Consider the following 9,902-nt stretch of genomic DNA (forward strand, 5'->3'; position numbering starts at 1 on the left):
AGCTCTGCATTGGCAGAGAACTAGGGAGAATGTGTGGAAGAGCTTCCAGAGTGTTAGACCGGGGAGGCTGAAGCGGCCCTGGTGGCCAGCCACACCCTAGCCACACGGGTGCATCCTCAGTGAGAGGCGCTGCATGTCAGGACTCCTAACACAGCGTAGACAAGAATGGACAGCGAAGCCGGGCGTGCGGTGCAGCCAGCATCTGTGGTGCCACCTTGGTCTGCACAGCAAGGCGCAGGCCAGGGCTCTGTCAGGTGGCCCTGCCCAGCACCTGTGCCCCACACCCCAGAGCATGGCCTTCACGAGGGCTTGAAACCACAGTAATGGGAACCTCCACCTCCTGAAAGTTCCACAGAGCTGCTCTTTACAGCCGTGCTGGCCACAGGGACAGGGTGCCGTTGCTGAGATTTCACGGGCTGGCTGGCTCGAGCATCGGAAACTAAGATGCAACAGCTAGCCAGCCTCGGTGGCTGAGCCCCTTTAGAGCAGCTGCGTGCACAGGGCCCTGGAACACAGGACTCGATGTGTTCTGCGAATCAAAGCAGAACCAACCAAAACACCAGTCCTCTAGAAACCACTTCTAAGTGAAGACAGAAGAGCCAGAACCCTAGGTCTGGCAGCCGGGGCCTGCCTCAAGCCATCACCATAAGTGTTCCTCTCCGCCTCTGGCGCTGTTCTTTTCGCACTGTGGATGGGGGGAGGGGGCAGAAAAAAATGCAGGCAGTTCAGGAATCAGAAGGTGCTGGTTGTGCCGGGCTGGTCACCAGCTCTACATGACCCAGGATGGGTGGGGCCTGAGGGCAAGGCTGTGCCGGAAGTCCAGGAAGGTATGGATGAAGAAGGTTTAGCAATCGCACAACTCCTGTGCTGCCTCTCAAAGGGATGATTCCCGTGGAGGAAGCAGGAGCACTTGCCTCCTGACCAAGGCAATGAATTCAGGGCAACAGTGCACCCTGGGGGCTCTTAGGGTGTAGAGACCCAGGCATCAGTGTCTTGGCACCCCAGTTAACTCACCAAGAGCCTAAGAGGGCAGGATTATAGAATTCCTGGGACCACCGCATCAGCCCCAGCCATCAGCAGCCCAAGACCTCAAGAAAGAAAGTAGGACCCTGTGTTGTCTCCCGGGCCCTGACCACAGCAGGGGGTGGGGGGGACTACGGGACCAAGGTGACAACGCCAGATGGTAGGTGCACGTTGATGCATAGCATCTCAGCAAGCATTTATAGGTCCAAAACACTGGCTGCAGCTTAAGGAAATTCAGCACTTCATGTTCAGCGCCAGCCGGGTGGGGGCGTCGGCTGGGCGTTTTTGAAGGTCGGGAAGCCTGGCTTAAGCTCGCCCATCTGAGAGGCACTGAATTAATCAAAGGTCCCATTCGATTAGCCGAAAGGGGAGGGAGGGCGTTCGCACCGCGGAGGAAGTCCAGGAAGGCCGGGCGCACCATCAGGACGAAGCTGCTTCGCGTTCTGCAGCGCGTGGCTCCGCGCGGCCGCCGTAGGGCGGGCGGAGTACGGTGGCCGCGGGGCGGCGGCGACGGGCTCGGCCGGCCGGCTGGCTCGGGGCCGCCATGGGCAACCTGTTTGGTCGGAAGAAGCAGAGCCGGGTCACCGAACAGGACAGGGCCATCTTGGTGAGGGGCCGAAGGCGGGCGGGGGCCCTGGTCCCGTGGGGGAAACTGAGGCGGGAAGCGGAGCGAACCGCGCTTCCGGTGCCATCGGGCGCCCAGCTGCAGACACACCTGGACCGGCCGCAGCTCGGCCCGGACAGAGCCGGATCGTGTCTAGTGGCTGAGCGCAGATCCGTGAGAGAAGGTGCCAGGAAGCAAGCTGCTGGCAGCCAGTGGCCTTGGCACCCCAAACTATAAGTTCCTAAAAGTTCCTAGGTAAAGCCCAGATAAAGAACCCGCAGGCGTGGCTGTCAGTAAAGGTCTCAGAGTGATTCTTACAGGGAAAGGATGCTCACCCCCACCTCTGCAGCCTCTGGGGCCCCCCGGGTCACTCGTGTGTCAGGAGTGTGCCCTCCATTTCTCAGAACTGTCACAGAGGTGGGCCCTGAGCACAGACAGGGCGAGTCTGCTCCTCCGTGAGGTTCCGGGGCTCAGGACTCCACTGTGAAGCACACGCCTGAACAATGCCAGAGCTCAGGGACACGGGAATGAGAGAGCCTAGCCCCAGCTGCTGCCGCCACCTGCCTGGTATGCTCAGATGGCACAGCCTGGCATCCTGCAGCTCCATTCCTCTCCCCGGGCAAGCCAGACTCCTGATGCTTTGTGCACAGCTGGCGGAAGTAACTTCCCAGGAAGGGAGAGCACGTGCAGCCTAGCCAGGGTCTCCAAATCTGAAGCTGGGAACAGAGAACACTTTCTCTCGTGCGGCTGATGCCCACTGGGGCGGGGCAGACCCTGTGGAGAACACTGGGTGAAGGTGGGGGACCTGGGAACCTACGTCCCCCCCAGGCAGCAGAGCCCCCCAGCTAGCCTGCTTTCCCACGTGACCTCGGTGTGTGGCTGAACCCTGAAGGTGCCCATTGCCTTCACCCAAAATGGTCTGCCCTCCAGGTGTTGTTCTGGGCGTGACGTGTGCCCAGGGCATGTACCTGTCCACTGTAGCTCCACCTGAAGTGGCAGCATTTGGGCACAAAATGGGAATGGCCTAACTAGGAGGACTGGCCACAGCTGGATAGTGGCCATGCAAGGTCTGTGGGGCACACAGTGGAAAGGCGACACGACAGCCCTGCACATACTGCCACGCGGCTATTGTCCATTCAGGCAGATGACAGTGGACACAGGGAAGCCAAGTGCATGATAAAAGTGAGAAGAGTCGTGTGGGGGGAAACGGGCGGTGGGCGGGGGGGGGGGGGGGGGTATCGGGCAACACTGTCTCAGAAAGAAAGGTGGGGAGGTGGAGGATGGCGAGCAACCCCTCCAGGGCCTGGTGCCCACTTGAGTGCCCACAGAGCTCAGGCTGCTCCCAGCCTGGTCTTCCAGTGTCCGGGGCCAAGCTGTGACTGAGTAGGGTGAGAGTTTACTCCTTGGCACACTGGGCCCTGTGGGGGGCCGGCAGCCTCTGTGGTGTAGGACTGGAGATGTTTCTGAGCACTGTCCCACACCGTGTGGGTGGCAGAGGCCCTGGTGAGAGAGGGCTGCCTGGCCCTTCCTGACCATGCAGGCTGGTACGAAGCTGGCAGGAGCGGCTGAGCAGGCTGCACTCTTGCTCTCTCCCCAGCAACTGAAGCAGCAGAGGGACAAGCTGAGGCAGTACCAGAAGAGGGTCACGCAACAGCTGGAGAGGGAGCGTGCGCTGGCCAGGCAGCTGCTGCGGGATGGCAGGAAAGAGTAAGAGCACTTCCGTGGGAGTGTGGGAAAGGGGCATGGTGGGAGAGGAGGCGTTTGCCCGCACCCGAGCCAGGGCAGACTCGGCGGCTTCCCCTGCAGACGGGCCAAGCTGCTGCTCAAGAAGAAGAGGTACAGGGAGCAGCTGCTCGATAGGACAGAGAACCAGATCAGCAGCCTGGAAGCCATGGTAGGCAGTGACTGGAGCCTTTCCCGGGAACCTGAGCACCTGGGGAACAGGGTTGGGGCTGGGCCACCCTGGGGCGGGAGGAGGGGAACACTCAGGCTCTGTCTTTTGGGTGAAGCTTGGTTTGCTCCTGCTAGCTGGAGCCACAGAAAGGCTGCCAGCACCCTTTGATTGTCCTCCAGCACTTTCTCGGTAAGTCCCACAGCAGGGACCAGAAAGGGTAGGACATTCCTTCCAGTGCCAGAAGCCTGTCACCCAAGCTGGTGCGGAGCCAAGTGGGGCTTCTGACCGCCATCCGCTACTTTCAGGTTCAGAACATCGAGTTCACACAGATTGAGATGAAGGTGATGGAGGGGCTTCAGGTGGGCAACGAGTGTCTCAAGAAGATGCACCAGGTAGGTCCTCCTGGCCACGTGTGGGCGGGAGCAGCCACAGGGTCCAGAGGCCAGGGGGGCTCAGGCTAGATTGGAACCAGAGCCTAGCTGCATTGGGGGATCATCAGTGCCTGGCAGGGACCTGAGGGAGGTGTGGCACAGCACAACCTTTGAGCCGGGTTCACTGGTGCTGGGTGGCAGGAAATGGTGCCACAGATGCCTACCTTGAGCTCAGGGAGCAGCATGGGTGTGGTGAGGGCCTGGGCAGGGATCCAGGGCTCAGAGGCCAGAGTTTGGGCTAGCTGTCTCTCTGGGTGTCTGAGTAGGGTCTGGGGCTCACTGCTTCAGCGGGCAAAGGTGCTGTATTGACTGGATTCGAAGGAAGTCTAGGCGCCACCCAGGAAGGATTTCCAGTTCTGACCCTGTCAGGGTCGCTCTGGCTCTGGGAAGGTCTGGGCAGGGGAAGGCAGGTGTGGCTGAAAGCCAAGGGCAGGCCCATTTCCCTGGATCTGCTGAAGGAGAGACAGGATTCGGGTGCAGCTACGGGGCCCCCATTTGCCTCACTGAGCAGCTCTGGAACCCCCTCCCCCAGGTGATGTCCATTGAGGAGGTGGAGAGGATCCTGGACGAGACCCAGGAGGCAGTAGAGTACCAGCGGGTATGTGCTGCTGGGCGCAGGCCCACCCATTGCCGGGTTGGCACCGTGTGCCTAGCCCCTCCTGTCCATGGGAACCCAAAGCCCCGCCAGGCATGCTCCTCAATGCCTGTCTTCCTTCCACAGCAAATTGATGAGCTGCTGGCTGGAAGCTTCACCCAGGAGGATGAGGATGCCATCCTGGAAGAGCTGAATGCAATCACTCAGGTACGGGTGCCCTGGGCTGTCTGGACCCCTGGGGGATGGGATCATGTAGGCCTCTGCCTGGCTGTGTTGTGTCCACTGTTAGTTTGAGCCCGGAGTGGTGGCTTCCCGATTTCCTTCCTAAGGTGATTTCCTCTGTGCTGAAGCCAAGCTTCTTCCACACCCGGTGCTGGCAGCCGGGAGTTGGGGGAGGGTGTGCAGGCTGACCCGACAGTTTGCTGCAGGCACTTGTGACCCTTGTGTGGAAAGAGGAAATGCTGAGCCTGCCTGCACCGTTAGCCTCTGCTTTCTTTCCTCTTGTGACCCAGTGGAGTCTGTTCCCTCTGTCCAGGCCCTGGGGTCCTGCAACTGTCTGCAGCCCAGGAGCGCTCTCTGGGGCCTGTGGCTACTCCCCTGCCAGGGCCAGGAGCCTTATGAGCTGCTGGGATGCCCACACTGTGCTCACAGGCACGCTCTCCATGGCCCTCTGCCAGTGTAGCTCCGCAGACCTTCCCAGCAGCTTCCTGTCTCTGGGGCCCCAGCATGCCCTGGGCCACCTCTGCAGCAGGCACCTGCAGGGGTGCTATGGCTGGGGCAGAGCAGAGCCAGCCAGAGCAGTAGGTTGGCAGCTGCTACTCCGTCTGAGAGCAGCTAGTCAGGAGACCCAGCTCCTCTTGAGAGGCGCGGCAGCCTGTGGCGGCACACGCTCAGCTCATGCCTCACCTGTGCCTCTTGCAGGAACAAATCGAGTTACCAGAGGTTCCTTTGGAGCCCCTTCCTGACATCAGCCCAGGTATCTTTGCATTTTGCGTGTGAGTGTGTTGGTCTGAAGGTGCGTACTCAAGTCTCAAAGGGAGCAGAACCCTTTTCATCTCCCCTTACCCACCGGCGCCACCCACAGCACAGTGGGAAAGTGCACCTGAGCTGTGCCCAGGTTGGCAGAGAGCGAGTACCAGGCATCGGGTTGTTGGGCCCTCTCCTGGGAGCCAGACCAGCCGCCAGGCATGTTCACTCATTAGCCCTGGGAGGCTTGTCAGCCACTTGGACCCTGGCGGGCTTAGGTCCCGTGTTCCAGCAGTCCTCTGGAACTCTGAGCCCTGGACAGGCTGCCCCTGCAGCATCATGGTCAGTGGATTTAGTAGACAGTCAACGTCATGGTATCTCCACATTTCCTTCTGGTCCTTTGTGACTTCTGGGAGCTCTGAGCCCCCTGAGGCCTGCTGGACAGGCTGTGGCCCTGGCCTCTAGGTCTGCCCAGCTCCCTGTTTATACCTCACCTCCTCTGCTGGCACACCCCTCCCCTGCAGCCCCTGACCTCATCCGAACGCTCTCTGTGCTCATCATGAACAACTATTTTTCCACAGAAGCCCCTGCCAAGGCCAGATCCAGGCAGGCAGAGCTGGTGGCAGCTTCATAACTTGGCCTCTCCAGGGACTCACAGGGATTCTCTGAGGACCGGCCCACAGAGCCTTTGGCTTCGTGAGAACCCTGAGGGCTTCCAGGAGGCCTGAAGGGCTGAACTGACCGGTGCTGGTGGCTGGAGCAGCAGCTCACACGGGCCCTGACATCAGGGCCCCACAACGCGCCCTTCGCACTTTAGTCTGGATGCATCACGTCTTGCTTGGATTAAATGGACACCCAGCGCAGCCAGGCCCGGCTTCAGGCAGCGGGGGCCCCACGGTGCCGCAGCCCACTACTCCCGGTGCTGTTCTCATGGCTGACCCAGCCCGTGCGACCTGCGCTCTCGTGAGGAAGCACTTCAGACCTTGGGCTCCCTATGCTTCCATCTCATCTCTGCTGCTCACGTGAGCTGGTGGGGGCTTCAGTTAAGGAGTTCTTACCTTGCCTGGCATCCTGATATCCCTCAGTTCCCTGCAGGCTAGTAGCAGAAACCCTAGGATACGGGTGTTCTCCAAACTATGTGGAGCCTCATATGTTGGGGAGGTGGGGCCATCCTGCTGAATGGACAAATCTAGGAGCCTGTTCGTGGAAGGTCATCTTGAAAGTGATGACGAGACCCTGTTCCAGTGGGCGTGTACCCCATGGAGTCCTGGACACACTAAGCTGCCACCAGGAGGCACAGAGCTTGGAAGTGACCCCAGGCCCTGTCTTGTTTGATTATGGACAATCTCTGGTCCTTACAGGGCCTTCTGTACCTTCAGGGCCCTCCAGGAAAGGAGGGCATCTCTTCCTTAACCCAAAACAGGTCAACCCCAGTATTAAAGTTGACCCCTGCATGGTCTTTGGACTCCTGGACTTGAGTTTGGTGTCTTGGTGTGGTTCTCTGCATAGGAGCAGTTACATGGGTGGATTGAAGCGTGCCCCAACGGAAACAGCCCTAGCCACCATGGTAGGCAAAGCCAGGGCTGGATGCTAGACAGTTAGCTGGGGGGCAAGCTGGGGGCTCCTCCCTGTGGTAGATAAAGTCTGGGACTTCCAGAGATCCAAGGGAACCTTGTTCAGCAGCTGTGTCTGAAGGCAGAAGAGGGCAGGGCTCTGGCCACGCCCAGATACCCATGCTGCATAAGGCTGGTAGTCAGGGCTGCCAGATCCCAGGCCCGGGGCCTCTTAGCGAGAGGCAGGTTGGGGTTGCCATGCACGTGGGAAGCATCGTATCTGCTGACAGCTGGCAAGTGCCCTCCGTGGCGCAGCCTCCGCACACAGCCAGGTTTAGCAGCGCAAGGTCTCAGGGCTTCTCAGGAGACGGTGGAACCTGCTGTGCCGGTGGGAACTGGGAGCAGCCCTGACCGCATGCTTGCCGTCCACTAAGACCCATGGACAAAGTGTGGCTTCGGCCTCTCCCGAGTCCTGTGCTCAACGCTGCTGCTGGGGTGCGTGGCCGTCCTGAAGGTAGTTTTACTAATGAAGGCTGCTCCTGCCCTTGGCCAGGCCCTGCAGCAGTAGAGCTAGGCCCTGGCCACACCTGCAGCCCCTCACTGGAGGGTACCAGGGCTGTAGGCGGAGCTGCAGAGGCCCAGGTGGGCTGGGCTCCATTCAGCTTTCTGTTGTGTCTCACCTGAGCTGGCTGGAGGCCGTGGTTCCCTGGGGGAGCTGCCCATACCCCAAGGCAGCCAAGACTCTTACTTCATTTTGGGGATGAGGTCTTGCTGCCCTGTGCCGTCTGCTGGCTGAGGCCTTCTGAATGCTGAGGTGACAGGTGAGTACCTGGCTTGGGGTTCCACCCTTGAGCTTGTGGTCTTTGGCCCTCTATGCTCCCTCCCACTCCTACGCCAGTGTGGTTGGTATAAGAGCTGTGACAATCGCATCCTGAGTGCAGAGCCTGTGGCAGAGCTGGGGCCCTGCCGGAGACAATCTCTGGAGACTTGGAGGTGGCAGTGGTGTTGTGAATGGGGGCACGGCCAGGCTGGGTTGGGCCTGCAGGACAAACATGGCTCCCTGGAAGTCAGCTCATGCTGTGGCCTAGAGGCCCATGTAGGGCAGAAAAGCCAGCTCACAGGAAGGTCTCAGCAAGCTGCTTGGGATAAGACAGGGCAACAGGAAGAGCGGTTCACAGGGACGCTGCGGGAGCTTGGTCTCCGCTGACTCAGTCCAGCTGCCTGTCCTCAGCCGATGAAGCCTTGGCACCTCGGCTCCATCGTGTGAGGGCTTGAAGGCGGGGTCCCCACACACTTCCAGCCCGAGTCACCCAAATGTAAGTTACACACACCCAAGTCTGGCACAGAGCCTCTCACACTTGTAATCCCGACCCCCAAGAGGGTGGGGGCAGGAAGGACCAGCTGGAGCTACACTGTGAGACCCTGGCTCTGGCACAGAGGCTGGGATATGGCTCAGGTAGAGTGCTTTCCTCTCTTTCCTGGACTCTGGGTTTGGTGCAGAGAGGTAAGCTGTCTAGAAAGCGCCAGCTTCTGTGACTGAGGACTGTTTTTCACTCTTACTACACTTATTTCTCTGTGTGGTACATGCAGGGAACTTGGCAGTCAGTTCCTCTACCCGGGTCCTGGGACTGAACTCAGGTCTTCTGGCTTGGTGGCATATGCCTTTACTATGGGGCTCAGCTTTAAAGCCTTTCTTAATTTGTCCTGCTGTAGCAGATTGACTGAGCCTGGGCAATTCACAATGGACAGAAAGGCGTTTCTCACAGTTGTGGAAGTTAGACATTACAAGTGCTGGCCTCCTGCCAAGGCTGCTGCACCACCTGGCTGAAGGCGAGAGGGCAACAGGGGCGTCTTACCCCGTTAAGAGGACATAGTCCCTCTCGATGGTGGGCCCCTCGTCACAGCTCCCAGCTTTTACGTTCTTTCTGCGCAGCCTTCCTGGATGCCCCTGAGCCATGTGGAGGGAGAGAGAGAGATGAGCACCCACTCAGCACTCACTCCAGCTCCCTGACCAGTTACTGTGCCCACTGCAGAGAGAAGCTTCTCTGACCGAGGCCGAGCAGCACTCACGTTTGTAGAAACGTGAATGACTTGAAGGACATTTGACAGCATGTCCGTTTATCAAACCTGTAGCAGGTTACCCCCAGGGCCTACGACCTCCCTAGGCATGGCCGTCCTAAAGCAAGCCAGAGTCTCATGCAAACGCCATGAAAATCCCAGCAATCCCAGCACGGGTCTTGTCAGGCCAAGTGTCAACTTTGAATGGAAGCACAGAAAACCCAGGGACTAAAGCAATCGGTTTATGGTACCAGGCTTGAGTGCACCCCGTAGAGCAGGCCTCAGGTCCAGTCCAAATCAGGTGAACCCATAACCTTTTCGCCAGTCGTTGGCATAGCTTGCCTTGCGGCCCGGTGCCGGAGCATACAGGGTACCGCTGGGTAGTACTGAGGGCCTCTCTTCTCCAGTGGCTGTGTCTAATCACTTCTTTAAGAAGTATGTTTTTGAACTTTTTTTTATTTAGTTATGTGTATGGGTGTTTGCTGTATGCATGCGCCGAGCATGTTCCCACAGAGCCCAGAAGGGGGCGTCGGGTCAGTGAGGGACTGCTGTGGGCTGTTCTGCTGGACACTGGAGCCCGGTCACCTCCTTATACTGTCAGACTGCAGTGAAATTTGAACCTGGGTGGTAGGGAAGCAGCGTTGAGAGTGGCCACCACAGTAGTGAATGAAAGCACTGAAGCTGGTTACCTGCCCTGTATGTACGGCAGGCCGTACCGAGTCCCACAGGCCGTACTGCGCCCTGTAGGCTGTACTGTGCCCTGTGCGTGTACGGCAGG

General features: G+C 59.3%; 1 protein-coding gene across 1 annotated transcript; it reads left to right on the forward strand.

Moving 5' to 3' along the window:
• Positions 1 to 1,506: 1,506 nt before the first annotated feature.
• Positions 1,507 to 6,991, forward strand: Chmp6 (charged multivesicular body protein 6). The gene is made up of 8 exons (XM_055592677.1): positions 1,507 to 1,630; positions 3,225 to 3,334; positions 3,434 to 3,521; positions 3,827 to 3,913; positions 4,485 to 4,550; positions 4,674 to 4,754; positions 5,469 to 5,523; positions 6,095 to 6,991. Exons 1-8 carry the CDS (start codon positions 1,568 to 1,570, stop codon positions 6,145 to 6,147), a joined length of 603 nt encoding a protein of 200 aa, XP_055448652.1. The 5' UTR covers positions 1,507 to 1,567; the 3' UTR covers positions 6,148 to 6,991.
• The last annotated feature ends 2,911 nt before the right edge of the window (positions 6,992 to 9,902 follow it).

Source organism: Psammomys obesus, unplaced genomic scaffold (assembly GCF_907164565.1).
Source record: "Psammomys obesus unplaced genomic scaffold, mPsaObe1.curated_primary_1811, whole genome shotgun sequence".
Classification (NCBI taxonomy): domain Eukaryota; kingdom Metazoa; phylum Chordata; class Mammalia; order Rodentia; family Muridae; genus Psammomys; species Psammomys obesus.

Bases quoted from the DNA above. Each gene is read 5' to 3' on its own strand.
- Chmp6 (XM_055592677.1), top strand. From the start codon at position 1,568: ATGGGCAACCTGTTTGGTCGGAAGAAGCAGAGCCGGGTCACCGAACAG. The intron at 4,551-4,673 runs GTATGTGCTGCT...TTCCTTCCACAG, and splicing joins AGGCAGTAGAGTACCAGCGG to CAAATTGATGAGCTGCTGGC. The intron at 4,755-5,468 runs GTACGGGTGCCC...TGCCTCTTGCAG, and splicing joins AGCTGAATGCAATCACTCAG to GAACAAATCGAGTTACCAGA.